At 39.8% G+C, this 17004-nt stretch overlaps 2 protein-coding genes across 2 annotated transcripts in view; both read left to right on the top strand.

The window, feature by feature from the left end:
• Window positions 1-11205, top strand: part of LOC140238272 (atrial natriuretic peptide receptor 1-like) — a 100963-nt gene extending 89758 nt beyond the window's left edge. The window contains exon 2 of the mRNA XM_072318207.1: window positions 11059-11205. Coding sequence (XP_072174308.1) covers window positions 11059-11205 — 147 coding nt within the window. The remainder of the gene's footprint in view (window positions 1-11058) is intronic.
• Window positions 11206-15559: 4354 nt separating this feature from the next.
• The window catches only part of LOC140237997 (atrial natriuretic peptide receptor 1-like), a 158743-nt gene continuing 157298 nt past the window's right edge, over window positions 15560-17004 (top strand). Inside the window, exon 1 of the mRNA XM_072317923.1 lies at window positions 15560-15607. Within this exon, the coding sequence (XP_072174024.1) occupies window positions 15578-15607 (30 nt within the window). The 5' untranslated portion in view covers window positions 15560-15577. The remainder of the gene's footprint in view (window positions 15608-17004) is intronic.

Below are 17004 nucleotides of genomic sequence, written 5' to 3' on the forward strand. Positions count from 1 at the left end.
AATATCTGCAATATAAAATCCCCCATTTACATTGTAGCTCATGGTCATAATGCTATAAGGGAGTATAAGGCGACCACTTGGGATTGACAACTGTACCAAGTTGACATCTACTCGAGATAAGATTTCAGTTTGTATGGTAATGATGGCGCCAGATTATTACGCTATATGTGGCTTGTATTTATTTGTTTACAAATCGTGTTACTACGTGGTCAGGTCATCAAAAAATACATAAAAGGAAGAACTCGACTTCGGCTCTCTCGCGAGACGTTATTACCTGGGAGGTATTGAACAAAATGGTGATTTCCTGAAGAGAATGTATAACTGCAAAAAAGATCGTAGCCCAGTTGATAAACGCCTCAGAAAATAACGCTTCTACCCAGCGCGAATATATACGTTGGGATAGCAAGAGAAACGCGACGCATATTGGACTGCCGTGACAGCCGCTATTTCAGTGAATATTATTGGATACGAAGTTTTATTGCTTAGCCCATTCAATAGAGACGCAAATAGAAAGTGGATAAAGGAATGCCCGAGAAAAACGCGGATGTAGGAACCCCTACATGAGGATATGAAAGTCTCTCCATGTTGACAGATATCAACCAGGCTAACGGAAGCTCAAAACTCCCTTGTCTATGGAAAGACAAGAATAATAGAGAAAGAGAGAGAGAAAAAAAAACCCGACACAAACAAAGATTGGGTATGGTAAGACAGGCATATCACACACCCGCGCGCGGACACACACACACCTACACACAAGCACACACGTACGCACACAAGCATACATTTACATCCACACGCACGCGACCAATGCCACTACCACTACAATAATTATGATCAAAATTAGTACTCTGCAGTAACAGTCTTTAAATCTGTACGATTAAATTCATAATGCACGTCTAGCGCCGTTCGATGAATGTTTTGCAGAATTTATAGGTTTCATTTTCCCCTTTTCGTTTGTTTGTATGAGGTTTTTCATATGGAAGGGTGCAGATGGGGCGGGGCTATATGGGGACTTTGTGTTTTGAAGTAAACAAAACACATGTTTGCTAGGTAAGAATGTAATCACGTGTATCTGATAGTATTGCACGCTTACATATCTCTTGCGGTCGTCTCTTCTTCTTTCAGCGTACCGCAAAGCAAGAATTTGTTCTTGCTATATTAATAGATACACCACAAAAAAGTAAACAGAACATTTTTTCATCTTATAGATTCCTACCGACTCCACAAAAGGACATTTTGTGCAAGCTTCTTCTTTTTTTTCTGCCGCGTTTGCGTTCTGTAACGATACACCACTCGATGCAATCATGCAGTGTAGATCGATATGTCGGTGGCCCCTGCATGCACCCAGTTGCAACCACCGCTCGTTAAATGCCTGATGATACCGCTAGTTTATTCTTAGTGTATGTTTGTGTCCTATCTGTGGCCGATGCTTTGAGCATGGCGCGACTAGCTCCATGCCTTAAACAGTATCTGTACATATCATGCTCCTCAAAATTCTCTATATCTCTGAAAGTACGTGATAACAACCATTCAAATAACCCTTTTATGAGAAATTGTTTATTTTCTTTGTATGCTTGTTTCTTTGTTTGTTTGTTTATTGTTATTTTTTACATTTCCGATATCTGGAACCAACGTAATGAGAGATCCACAAGTAGAAATCCATAGATTTCAAGCTTTGTTACGTAATTCTGACTTCAGCTTTGTTCATCGCTGTTTCAACCAGTAAGGTTACGTTTTACTGGTAGTCCCACACATTGCAGTTAATGTCTGTTCGTCAGAACTGCCACAATTGCTCAGTCATCAATAAAATCAGTAATTTACATGGTCTTGCAAAATGGTACAACTGTCTTCATTCATGTTTACGCATATCATGCAAATAAAGAAATCCGAGGCAGGACAAACGAGGGGTTAGACCTATTCTCTCTGCCTAGATACGCATATGATTTAGGTGTATCATGAAAACGCACAAACAGGTGCACGGAATATGTATAATCGATGAAGTCCGTAAACACCATCAATTATTTGTTGGTTTTTCTCTTCACAGAAATCGTAGCTGCGTGCCAAAGATATTTCACTGGCATGTGTTTTCCATGCAAAACCAGATATAGAAAAAGTCTTCTTTAACCTGGAGGTCCCATTTAAAACCCAACCATGGTGTACGATGCAGGATGAACAAAATTATATGATGGTTTCAAATTTGTGCAGAGGACTGATCGTGGGGTTACATCAAAACTTTGATTTCGGATGTAAGAGATGTTTCGTTGATGGCAAAATCGGGACATATCCGACTGCAAAAATTTAGTGAATGGTAGGTTCACATTGAAAGTGTAATTAGCTGAGACTGGGAGCTCAACCCCTTTGTATATCTAGGATTTGCTGGAATGATACGTTAAAGACTTTTTTTCCACCTTTACGAGTTCATGAACGTTCTATATTCACTATACGATAGTGATATGTATATTGATTGACCTGTGTAGATGTGGCGACATACGGCTTTGGATAGCTATCAGCATTTTTTTTTTATCTCCTGACATGAAGAAAGTATTTTAAAGGCAACAGCCTTCAGCTATTTCTAGCACAGCTTCATCGCTGTATGTCCAGAAGTCACGAAGTGTTGTATACCAATTGATCGGATTCATTCTGGGAGACACACTGTGTATACATTATTCTGACAGACCATTCAAACGAAACGTGCTCCTTGGTTCGAAAAAAAAAAAAAACTTGATGCGCCGCCATCATCCTGTATCAAAAAAAAAAATGCTCTAAACATCGCGACACAAAATGGCGGAAATTTACGGTTTGTGTGTTGGTACACGAGAGGCGCGCGGCCAAAACTCATCTGTTGTCTGCTTACAGAACTGACGATTGCACAATACACTGAATCAGGCGAGATGTCAATTCCGTGCTACCTTCCCAGGCCGGGTCAAGCCGTGGCTTTTCACTTTGTTTTTGATTCAGTGGCAATTAATCTTATTGACTGCCATGAATAGCCGGAAATAACCCTCACAGGCCTTCGTGAGAGCGCAGATCAGTAAATATTTGATGGGACGAATTTTTAACCTTCGCTTCACTTTTATGAGCGAAGCGTATAATTATGAGCCGGGTCAGCGTTATGTATATTGATGTCACGTGCGTATGGCAGTAGCAGCAGCTAGTATAGGATGAAACGATTTCACAGATTTGCGCCCTATAAATGATGGCAATCTGAAAACGTTACTTGGTCCTGTTGTGCCTGGGACGTATAGTGTGAAGCTATATCTTACCCCTAATGGGGAGATTTTTTCCCCATGCTTTGTTTTTCCCCACGTAGCGGCCAAGTGGACTGATGAAGAGAGCATTACTTCAAACATAGCTAAAGATTAATTTCTCAACAGCGTGAGAGAAAGATAGATTTTAAACAGGTAATTGTAAGACCTACTCCTTGAATCTCAAGACACGCGTAAGATTGCGGATTAATGCAAATTATCATAGATTCTAAGTAACAACAGGTCATTCGGAGTTGAGGCCATCAATCAACACAATTTCGTTTCTTGATGCCATAACTTCTGTTTCTGCGGAATGTGAAACATCGACACAATGTTACTATGTGATGCTATGGTTTTTCTTTCTGTCCAATTTGAAACATGTTTTCAACCATAGCCAGGCTGTAAGATTGAAATAAATTTAGAGGAGAAATACTATGTTCCTATGCATGTGGAATATTCCCTATGTGTATAGCAGTTCATAGTTTTCAAAGAAATCCCATTACCTGTAGACAGCTTTCCTTACACACCGGAGAGCAATTTGACCAAAAGAAGACGTGCTTCTTGGACAAAGCTGTGAAAAGCCAGCGAAGAATTCATTGATGAAGATTTAAGCTGCCAGCAATCTGTATAGAAGAAAATATCTCGCTGGGAAAGATTCTTCTCACAAAGTTTACCCATCATGTGTTACGTGATTGATATATTGTGGAATTTCAGTAGAAGTTATCTTTCGTAGATATGAATGTATTATAAACCCGACCCTCGGAAGGTTTCAACGAAGTAGTTCGCTTGTTTCTCAAATTATTGGGGATATGAACGTTGGATACTCGAATTTTAAAAGTAACCAGTCGGGCGTTTTCCTATTGTGAATTATTTCCCGTACAACGCTCGTTTCTTCTTTGGAATATTGCATTATTCATGATGGACATAATAGTAGTTAACTTTTGTTATCTTTGTGATATTACTAATATTCATACTGCATTGAATTGTCGTCTCCTTTCTTTAAACATGCCGCAAGCGAAGAAATTGAAACTGAAACTGCATTTCTGTCGTTCAACAAGTATCACTGGAGTCAACGGTTATCCGACCGTTTATTAGCAAATGGGTCTTGCTGCGCGCATCTCATTTTCAAGAAAATAAACATGGCGAATTATTCCGATCAATATCGCAAAGAGTTACGTCACGTGACTGCTCTCGCCTGCGCGCCGATCGAACCGTGGCAGCGCTGCGGCAGTCTGGGACATGGACACCGGTCGATACGAGAAATCGCGGCTCTTTAATGTACGAAATGAAATCGTTTGGCGAACAAATCGATTGTCGAGATGACTTCTACACGTCTGCGAGACTACAATTTTAACGGCAGCTACATCTCCCCCCCCCACCCCCTCTCTCTAATTCTCTCGGTCTTCATTTAGTTTCTCTTACCATGTTTATTATTTCGCCAAGATGCTATGTGAGCACGTACGTCCATGGACTTCACAGAGGTGTGAAATGATAAGACCAACGTCGCCAAGAGACTGAGAAAAATTTCCAGTTAAAAGTCAAAATTTGGAATAGGAACAGACAAACAACGACCGCGACTAGATGTCGTTGCGTCACGAAATTTGCTTGTTTTTTGCCTTAGCCTTGACGATGGTGGCGTCATGCGATGGAATGTCTGGAGATTCTTTCAGGGATGGAATATAGTTTGAGATAAGAGGCAAGAAATAAGTAAACGTCATCCTGCCTTCAAGAACCAACCAAATCATCTGCTCTGACTCTGATGATATTAATTGATTGATTGATTGATTGATTGATTGATTGATTGATTGATTGATTGATTGATTGATTGATTGATTGATTGGTCAATTTTGCCTATACAGGCGAAAGTGATCGTGATAAAAATATTTGTGACAGTACGAAAATCTTAACACAGCTGTGCTTCAATCAAGGAAAAGACAAATACATGGCATACGTGTGCACTGAAACCAGAATATTTTATTTGCTTGCTTTTTCGACGAAATAAAAGCGACATTTGACAAATTAGCGTGTAAGGATAACGATACAATCAACAAGAAAATGAATGTGGATAATCTGTAATGAGAATTCTGTAGCATTTGTGTCTCTCAATGATTGTTGCTTTTTTTGGCAAATGAAGTCTTCCTTAACCAGCAGACAGCGGAGAGAAAGGGATGATGGTGGGTCGATATTGCAGTGTTAGCATTGAATCGGCTCATTAGGTATATATTTCCATATCAGCTTCTGGTGATGTCAGATACTTTGATCTACTTTCGTATGCGTGCTCTGCTTCCGTTGCCTATATTAACGTAGCCATAAAATGGAGTCATTATATGTGGCGCATTGGATGTCATGTCTTATGCAGTCCAAATGCCCTGCAGTGCGCAAGGTCCAGTGAACAGGACGATCATTATAGCACATGCGCAGACACTAACTTCTTCAACGCTTTCGTCATACATATATCATCATACGTGCTTGCCTTTGACAGTGTGAAAACCGCTTTGGAGAACTGTATGTGTACAGGTGCTCTTGGTTGCTGTTGTTGTTGTTGTTGTTGGGGGTTTTTTTGGCCGTTTGTTTTTCCTCGGTGATAACTAGAGTGTAGAAGTAGCAAGGGAACAGTTCTATCCGCAATTATTTTTTTTTTTTTCTTAAATGTACCTGGGGAAGCGGCGTACAGCAATCCCGAGTGTAAATTAACTGGGCTGAATGCTTTAGAAACTAGGCCATATTTCTCGCTTGCCCGATTATTCTATTTTCTCCGAGATTGAACCCCGGTGTGTCTGTTACTGACCCCGTTTCCTCTGTTTTGCCGCCTTTCTGCATGTCTTCCACGTGCGTATATAGTCCCAGGCGTTTCTGTTCTCTTCTTTTTTCCCCCCTACGTACAGCATGTGGGACTTCAGTCCTGGCGCTGCATTAGCTATCGACACAGAGCAAGCTCCCTCCCCCCAGGGCCCCGTATTGATTCGATGGCCCTGCTCAGTAATCCTCAGGGCATTCACCTAAACTTTGGCATTTTGTGGTTTTATTCGAAATTTTTCAACGATCACAGATAACCATATTCCTGTGTATGTGTGTGTGTGCGCGTGTATGTGTGTGTGTGTGTTTGTATGTTTGTGTGTTTATGTATGTATGTATATGTGTGTATGTATGTGTTGTGTGTGTGGTAGGGGGGAAGGTTTTTTTAGGCAACGTAAGAAAATGTTACACCATGTAAAATCCTACCCCCATATCATATCGCCAGTTCTTTGACCCAAGAGTGGTGAGAATACGCGCCGATTGCAATGATTAATCCATTAACTCGTCGATTTGTCGTTTTATCGAGATTCTGCTGTTTATGTGATAAATATTTCGAGGTCCTGCAAGAGACAATGTTCGCCCAAAATCAAAGAAATATGTACAATGATCCCTGCTGTCAACATTTTCATATCATTTGCAGATTTACCGTTGTCGTGTTTGTTGATACAAGGAAGGTTCATGAGTTATGCGTCGGTATTCTAAAAATTCGTCCGTTTTAGTCGAACCCCATGTAAATTGGATGAGGAAGGATTTAGACCTTAAGCCTTTTATTCAAAATACAAGTGATACACGCAACGTGTGTTTCCAAGAAACAATTTTGTTTTCTCTGAAAGGTATTTCTGGAAATAAATGATATTTCTGAAAGTGTCAAACCGCAAAAACTGATTTGTTAATGGACCGCGGTCCAAATTTTGGACTTCAAAGAAGTCTAAACTCCGGAAACAGTTATATGGTGGGGTTATTATTTCATCGGATGTCCACCTACGTAACATCGTGTTTTTGTTTTTTGTGTGTGTGGGTTTTTTTTTTTTTGTGTGTGTATGCATTTTATTTTGTTTGTTTGATTGATTCATTACATAGGTTTGTTTATTTTTTGCTTTGTTTTGTTGTTTGTTTGTTTTTGGCGGGGAATGCGTGAGACAGTTATTAAACGAATCAGAGCAAAATGCCGTTTTCCGTGCTGAAAACTATCTGAGGTGGGTGTATACCGCCCTCAGCGGTGCTCCTGACGTCTTTTCCGCGGTCCAAATTTGGGAACTCGATATCGCATCTCAGCGCGATAAATCTCTATCTGTCTTTGTCTCCTCTCTCTCTCTCTCTCTCTCTCTCTCTCTCTTTCTCTCTTCTATGTGCGAGTAATGTTTCGACGCACGTATCGGTAATTGTTCCCCCCAAAGTGAACCCCCCCCCCCCTTACGGCTGCATGTCTCCCGTTTCCCACTCGTACAGTACCCCCCATGACCGCCAGGCCCTTCCCGGGAGAATTCGACTCCTTAACCGCCGATGTTCGTCGCCAAATAGGAATTGTAAGAGAAATGAGAAAGGAAAGAGTGAGAGAAGAAGGGGAAGGGTTATTTAGAGAAAGGGAGAAAGGGGGTGAGGGTAGAAAGTATCGAGGAGACCAATCAGGTTAGAAAAAAAAATCAATATACTTTCTTGATTAAAATGTAGAGGTAAAAGTGCAGGTAGGCCTATATATCAATAAGAGAGATATCATGGAGGGGAAGTGGGGAATATATAGAGAGAAATAAAGTGGGAGGAGGAGAAGGAGGAGGAGGAGGGGGGAAGAGTGCATGAAGTGAGAGACATGTCTTATAATCATGAATAATGAAATGCAGCATCTTTAACGAATCGCATATTTAACGAATCGTATTATAGTCTCTCACTAGTATATTATGGACTGCACTTTCAAAAAATGTATACATTTAGAATATCATACATTGAATCCTTGGAAAGCACTCAAGTTACTTTTCCCAATCGTCTCGAGAAAAAAAAAAAGGATTCTAGTTTCTAACGGTAGAGAATACATAATCAAGACAAATAGGAGAAAAATTGAAATGCACACAAACTAGCACACTGTCTCCTTTGACAAGAATTTCAAAACAAGTTTTATTAATTTACAGGAAGACCAGGAGTGGGGCTAAAGCTAGCCTTCCGTAACTAAGAGACACCACTGCAATATGCATGATTGAGATGACGATTGTTTCGACATTACAGCAAGTTGAGTACGTTTTCCAGAAAGAAGTTTTTGGATGGATGCCAGATTTAGCTGTTTTTGGATTGAGGCGGATGTCGGCTGCATTCGACATGTTCCATATTCCACTCGTTTAGGAGGGCTATGTAGGAAGAGTAGATGAGTACAGATTGGTGATTTTAACGTGCTGATATAAGAAACAATGATTTACCTGTCTGTATTCGTATCCAGGTGCAGATGTGAGTTTTGTCCCCAACGTCACTGCGCAGTCGATATACACTGTAAAACTATAACCCCCCCCCCCACCAAAAAAAATAAAAAAATAATAAAACAGTAACTCTATGGACAGATGCATTTTAAAGGCATAATTAACCATTTGCAGATGAAACAAAATCCCAGTACAGTGTATTAGTGCTTCAAAACAGTTCTAAAATAATGTGAGTTAGGGATAGAAACAACCACTGTAAAAATTTGAACCAGTATAATCGATGCTAAGTATTGTTGAATATACAAAATGTGAACAATAGTTATAATAAAAATGTTATAGAGAGAATACAGACATCTCCTTATATTTTAGGCTCTATTGCAAAAATTCTATATGGTAGGATGTTTTGTGATGCAACTGACCTACACAATGTGCATCAAAAGTGATATCTTGAACATTTTTAAATCATTGCTCCCAAAGGTAGACAAGACCTTTAAGCCCAGTGATTATCATTTGCCGCAATACTGCCATGCGGATGTGCCATTCTTTTTTCTCACACTTTCTGGTATGATTGTCACACTTTAAACCGGGTTAGTAGCAATAACAAAGAGATAAAAAAACGTAGCAAAGCAATAAGAGAACTAGCCAATAACGCCCAGCAAAAAGCTATCAAAACAGGCCTTTCGCAATAGTACGTCGCTTGGTGTTCCATTTTTCTGTGCAATGGAGGCATGGCAATCGATAAATATCACTGAAAATGGTATACTACACTGTAATTTCGCTAGAGTAACCTGTTGATGGAGATGAGCACTAAGTCATGCAAGATTTAATTTTTCGATGCGATTTGATTTCCTTTCATTTTTAATTCCCGCGCAAGTTGCCATCCACAAACATGATTTCCATAAATGAAGCACGTGCAATATGCAGTGCAGTGGTTTATGGAGCATGCTTGAATAAGATTATGAGTTAAATCGAGAGGACGATTACAGCCATGCGAGCGCCGCCAACACGAAATGTGACGAAATTATTCTGTTCAGTGAAATTCGGGCGACACAGACAGAGCACGACGGGGGCGGGGAGGAGATAGGGGAGGGGATGGAATGGTTTTGGTGTGTAGGGTCTCGGTTGACGATTAACAGAGTCAGGCAATCAAACCTTAATGTCTACCAGGATGTAAAAGGGTCTGATTATGGACGCTGTCTGTCCGAGCAATGACTGTCTCTGTAATATTCACGAGTAATTGCTTTGGCGGAGAATATGACAAGTCTGTATCATGATCTGGCCTTGCTTTAGCTCCCTAATCCCAACTTTATCTAATGAATCCAGCGGTCCATGGGGGGGGGGGGGGGGGGCTGGGTAGAAGTGAGAGGTAACAAGAATAGAGCTTTCATAGGCCGTTTTCAGTACCTTCTTTTCTCTCCTCACATCACAGCCGCCTGTCGCCATGGTGCAACTTTTGTTTTGACCCAGGGGAATCGAAACTTTACTGATCACATGAACCATTTCTTTTTTTTATTATTTATATGACATGATCCATTTTTTAACAGGGTCGTCATATTTCGTTGAAGTAGGAACTATCGCTTTCAGAATGTGCCAGATACATGTGTCCTGTTTAAACGATTATTATTACGCTGGTATAGTAGGGGACGGATCGTGAAATGAAATGGACGTCGAGTCGGGAGGGAAAAGTACATCGTGTGGCAAGTTCACTATGGGGGACATGATCGGGTCTCTTTCTCTTGTGTATAATCTTTGCTGTGCGATTCCAATAACGGATTTTACATTATTTATAGATAGCTCGTTAAGCTTTCAGCTGTTGTCGTCTCCGTGTCGAAGTCATAATTATCCCGTAATCACACGCAGCTGAAAAATGCGTTTGGCCCGTCGTGAATGAGCACTTTGTGAAACATTAACGGAGATTTGGTGATTCGCTTGTGTGCATGTGAGCATCTGTGCGTAACTCATTTCATAAACAGTAACGGTCCATTGAAGCGATATTTTACCCCTGGGAGCGAGTCGTTTCGAATAGTATCCTTGATTTTGTCACAAAATGAGGCAGTCCTATGTAGTTCATGGAAACTTCATCGAGCTTTCCCCCCACCCCACGCCTTTATTTTCTGGTGGACTATTGTTAATGGAGTAATAGAAATAAACATGGCATCTAAAGTAGGTCCTCAATATAAGGACTCGTTCATTTAGTCACCATATCACTGCCAGATTCTCCACTTTTTTATGAGAAATGGTGCATTTGCAAAGAGAAAGAAGCGTATATATGATTTGTATATTCCAGGAGTTAAGAGCAGATTAATCAAGAACATTTTTGAGCGGGAAAAAAAAAGTTAAATGAGTGGCAGTAATAGAAGAACAAACACTCCTTGTCCTCTAAAAAGTCATGGTATGAGATAACAATCACATCTACCCTTGTCATTAGATTTTGTTGTCATACATTTCACCTTCTGAAAAAAAAAATACAGTTTATAATAACAGAAAAACTGTCATTGTGTCCCTTAAGTTATATAACTCGTGTAACTGCTATTGAAACGAGCTTTTAACATAGTAAACTCCCCCGTAACGTACACCATTTCAAATGTTCCCTTTTGATTGCTTTCATGTTACAGGTCAACAGCTTCGTTGGTGCTTTTCACGACGCTGTTCTCCTGTACGCCATGGCCCTGAACGAGACCCTGGAAGACCCGGAAGGAGATCCGCGAGATGGCGCCAGTGTCACGAAACGTATGTGGAACCGAACATTCACAGGTGCGTAACTTAGCCTCGATTCCAGTCTGTCTTCTGTTTCTTTCTATGTTCGTATTGTGGTTCATTGTGAAAAAAAAAAGACGTGAAATGAATTCTCTTCTTTACTGTACTTTTCGTGTACATACATATTGTCTCTAGCCTTGTGTGTGTATGTGTGTGTGTGTGTGTGTGTGTGTATTGGTGGGTGGGTGGGTCTGTGTGTTTTCCAGCACCTATTTCTCGATGCCAGTAATCTGAAGACTATATCTGCTCCTTCCAAGCACTGAGATTGTCCCATTTCCATCAGAATGTAAAATGTTCCGATGCTCAGTCTGTTTTTTTCTTAGCAACGAGGATGTTGTGGCACACTAGTCGCTACCTGAATTGAAACACCCTATAATCCCTTCTAGAAAAAAAAACAAAACAAAAAACAAAACAAAAGAAATCAGAGAGTAAAAAGCAGTGAGATACGACTGAAACGGTCTTCAATGTAGAGAAGGGCAAATATGATAAAAAAAACAAGTAATAGTCTTAGATTTGGTTTATTATTTAATATCTGGAACGACAAATCAAACTATACACTTGAAGAGTTTGTTTGCAAAAACCGATAAGTCCATTTTTGAAGATTTTGAAGTACGGTCTCTGTCATAAAGTACAAAATAATACATTTTAAATGACATATTGGTCACTACATATAAAGGTACATTTTTGAAGATATGGTCAAAAGAAGCAAAAAATTTCTTATTATTCTCTTTATTTTTCTTGACCTTTAATCGCAAATATCTCCATTTGACAAATATGGACTTATCGGTTTTTGCAAACAAACTCTTCACTTATAATGTGAACGAGGCAGACGTAACGGTGGTTTAAACAACCTACCGATGAATGATTTAAAGACAGTTGCAATATACAACTTATGCTTAACAGTTCACCTCGGCATTGAAAACCTAACTCTGATAGTTCATTATATTTTGTACTGGTTGTTCGTTGTTTATTTGTTGTGTTTTAGAAGTATAGTGTACAATTGTTAACAGTTTGTAAACAGTGGTAGAACACACAGTCCAGCAAAATGAATACAAGAGCACCAGGATACAAAGAAATGAACACGGTGTGCCCTTAAAAACCTTGCCATTCAATTGTTGGTGTGTGAGTATCGCATGACTGTACCTGTTTGTATCTGTGTGTGTATGTGTGTGTATGTGTTGTCTTTGTTGTCTCTGTGCATAGGGTTATAAGCAGTAGATTGGAGAGGTATAAAGATGCAGGCATATACTTGTAATTCCGAATCGAAGTACAATCGAATTGCAAACATTCAATATCTGACACTTATTGTGAACTGTTCTACCCAGATGAAAATAACCATGCCTATGTATGCCACCTTTAAGACGAAAAAAAAAAAGAGAGAAGAAGATAGAATTATCAAAGGAAAAAAAAAATGAATACGCATGGAGCAGAAGTACGTCGTATAATATAATAAACCTCTCGTTAGAATTATATTTATGGTCTCTACTAGCTACTGCAACACTCCTTCTTCGTTGACAAGAGTGTTGCGATGTTTGTTCAAACAAGATTAATATATTGGCGTCTATAACGACGCCATGAAAGTGTTACAAATGAAGTGGCGACAGATGGCGTGTTGGTTGCCATGGCTACCGCACTGATTTATCTGTAATCGCGCGTGATGGAAATAAGTAGCGAAAAGAAAGTTTCGTTCAGCGTGGGCAATAAACAAGGTAAGAACTCGAATAGAAATGGAAGAGGGAATACGTGGATGTTCGCAACTGCAAAGTCTTCTATAATGACGTTCGCCTATCTATTTATTTTATTTTATTTTATTTAGCGCGTGTGTATTTATAGGACGGAATGTAGAATAGCTAATATACCAAAGTTCGTGTGGAGGTGATTGTTAAGACGTTATGTTTCAAAGAAATGACTCAGCACCCTCAGTCTAATCAAATGTCATTACTTTGGATTTTTCTGTTTGTTTGATTTTTTTTTTCTTTTCCAATTTCTACACTATCCGCGGTGCGAAGGGAAAATTCCTTGGGAATATGTTGGACTCGTGACATCAATACGACTTTGTTCATGCCTGTATGATTTCGTGTAATCTAAATAATTTGGTAATTTGCTATGATAAATCACAGATAGGTGTTAGTGTGGACGTATGTGCGATATTTAACACGTTTTCAACTCACCTGCCACTAAGTAGATAGAGAGAATTTCGATACACGACGATGTTCCCATCTTAATGAGATGACACCATGTCGCGGAAGCGTGGGTTGGTATCTCATCCAATTTAATACAATATAATTCAAATCAGCTCATTTCAGTTCAGTTCCATTCACTTCTCTGTAAATACACATATGCATCCATGCGCAAACACACAATGTTATGCATGCACATACTTATTATGCTCAATCTCTCTCTTTTTCTATCAACAGTATCTATTTATCTATCTTTTTATCTATCTATCCATCTATCTATCTATCTATCTATCTATCTATCTATCTATCTATCTATCTATTTCTCTACCTATCTATCCTTGCCTCTCTTTATCTATCTGTGTATGATGTGGGTGTGTATCTATACATAATGATTGTATACAGTATACAAAAAAAAAAGAGCTAGTCTTAGGCAGTGTAGAAACACAATGCCCCGTCGAAAGAGGGCGCACTACAAAATCCATTCAGGATGCGGGAGCAGCGACAAGTTGTCGCTCATGAGCCCATTTAACACTCCGTATTCAATAATGCACACGCCGCTGCAAATACGCGCTGCCAGGCGAGAGATTTCGCGCGTCCCGACAGTCAAACACCGTACCCCACCACCACTTACTTCCCCCAGAGATGAGGGTACAAGCAGCTGCTGCGAAGGACTAAAATGCAGGTGACGAATTGTCAGCGCGACGAGGGTGGGACTCCTTTCTCGTTCTCCACTTGTGCAAACTTTCGTCATGAAAGAACCTCAAGCGTTTGGTTACCAAAAAAAAAAAAAAAAAAGAAAAAAGAAAGAAAGAAAGAAAAGGAGAAGAAATGGCATATACTCATTGTGCGCTTACCGGAGGGGATTCGGATTATTCTCCTTCGTTTCCTTTTTGCAGCATTGGAATTGTTTGTAAACCTGCCCCGCGCCATTCGAGCCACATCCAAAGAAATATCATATTCACTTAGGCGTAGCAATCAATCGTAACGGCTGTATGGAACAGACGGTTTGCCGTAGGGGGAGAACCGTAGATGTGAAAGTGATGAGTTTACATTTCAGTTTTTGCTCGAACATGACGCAGAAGGGAAAAGCCACAGTCCGAAAGGCTGTAAATGATACACACTAACCCAAAACGTTTTTTAGTCAAAGTTACAAAAGAATGAAAATCTCAAAGTGCCTGTGGCTTGAAAGTGATGATATACGAAACAGTTTTAGTATTTCTTTGTTTATTTCAATCGTGTGTTTTTTTTTTCCTCCTTTCTTTTTTGGCGGGTCAGGTTCCGGTTAGCTGAAACATTCTGACTAGAAAGGAATCGAGTACAATAATTGTGTACCTGCTCTTCCTTCCTTTCTCTCTCCCTCTCTTTAATTCTCTTTGTTTCTCTCTCTCTCTCTCTTTCCCATATTTTCTTTGAAGTAGAGTGAATTCATTGGTACATGGTTATCATTGTGCCGCAACAGATTGTAAAGGAAGCCAGAAAAAAACAACAACAAACGTATCATACGAACATATCATATCGAACAATTCACTTGGCTGATTTACATCAGATAATTCAATTCTTTTTGTTTAGTGTCGACTTATGCTTTCTTTAATTCTTTCAAAGAAACATATGCAAACATTATATAGCCTTGCCCCTCTTTCTCTCTTCATATATGTTTATTTATGTTTGTATATGTATATATATATATATATATATATATATATATATATATATATATGCATATATATATATATATATATATATATATATATATATGCATATATATATATATATGATTGTGTGTTTGTGTGTGTGTGTATGTGTGTGTGGATATGTATCACTCACGCTCTCGTTACGAGATAGATATTTGCTATGAATAGATACACCCGTTTGAGATTATGCGTAAATATTTCCCCACGTTTGTTCACCTTGCGATTCCCCGGTACATGAAGGCCCAACCACCCCCTCCCCCTCCCCCCCCCCCCCTCTCTCTCTATCTCCGTCTTTCCCTCTCAAATAAACATATAAATTTTCCTCTCTCTTTTTCTCACTTTTGCACTCCCCCCACGACAATCTATGCGTGTATTTTTTTTTCCGGAGATTGAAACCGAGAATGCATCGTCTCCATCTCTGCTCCCCTTTTTAATACCCAGGCATCTCGGGGGAAATTTCGATTGATGAGAAAGGCGATCGGGATGCAGACTACTCGCTACTGGAGATGACCGACACGGAGAACGGGACGTTCGAGGTAAGGGATTCAATAAACATGCTAATTGAGTCATTAGTTGGTGGACAATAGTCACAAAACAAAACTAACAAACAACTGGAAGACCCGGATCGATGGAGCACTCTAGACGCTGCAGGCTCTGATGTGCAACGAACATCAATAAACAATCGAAATAATTTCGTACTTCCGTTTGGGGGTGTAACCAAGGATTTATTCTGTTTTCTTTCTCCCTCTCTCTTCGTTGTACACAATCACATTATGTAGATCAGGAAGAGAAGGTCTTTACTGGAAGTGAAAAACAATGCATAGCATTCTTTCTACAATCCATTTGTTTCTTAATTTTTCGTGTGGCAAATGTATGAGCAATGCCAGACTAGGCTGGAAATTTGTTAGAAAAGCTGTCATGCTAACAGTGTTATATGAGGATTTCGCTTTACTTTTCGTTCTCGAATTCACATATGTACCTGTGTCCGGTGTACATAATATCTGTTAGCTGTACAATGTGACTTCTTCGATTTTCGCCCTTTTTATAGCTAACTTGATCAAAGTAGGTACAAAATCATAAGCAGTGATGTTTGCAAGCGTGAGCGAAGTATGACGTAAGGAATAGTGCTAGGCCAATAAATACAATCATACTTGTGGATTCTTCGTAGAAACTGTCAATACTATTTAAACTATCAATACCACGCAGCAAGTAAAACAACTATAAATAGATACGTCTGTTAAGGTAGGAGTCGAGTCATTACCTGGCATTTTGCTTGACTTCGGGATAGTTGTATTGAAAATTCAAAGTTTGAAAAATACGAGAAAAGGAAAAGTGCACAAACTGCCCCGCTCACCAGGTCCTCTTTGGTGGATGAGCACTAGATCATCTCGTTTTGGCAATCTGTTTGGCCCTATAAATCGTTCTCTCTTCTTAGTATAACCGTGGGAATAATAAAAGAACAGAGCAATATCCAACAGTTTCGAAAGTACATGTCGAGCGTGAAAAAAAAAATAAAAATCACCAACTCGATACGGGGAACATAACTCTGTCGCGCATTGGGTGAGATTCTACCGTAGAGGGCGTCTAATGCGAATCCGTGCTACCTTGCGTGAAGGGTGGCGAGAGGAGTCTTCTCAAGAGCTTCGACTCGTCGGCGAAAAATTACCCCCGTCGGACGGACCGAGGTTGAACTTCTGTTGCGGTGGCGGCGGCAGCGATACGCATCGTGGCTAATGAGCCGACAATGGTCATGATGAATTGGCGGAAACACCCCAGCACTTCGCGTTTCGTGTGTTTAATACTTCACTCATTTTATATCATTCTCTCAATTTGTTTTCTTCATAACGAGAACTCCGTGATGAAGGTGTCTCCTTTTTCTTTTTACACTGTTCAGCTTCCCTTGTATAGAATGCTGCACAGAAGAGAAGCAACG

Source organism: Diadema setosum, chromosome 14 (assembly GCF_964275005.1).
Source record: "Diadema setosum chromosome 14, eeDiaSeto1, whole genome shotgun sequence".
Taxonomy (NCBI): Eukaryota; Metazoa; Echinodermata; class Echinoidea; order Diadematoida; family Diadematidae; genus Diadema; species Diadema setosum.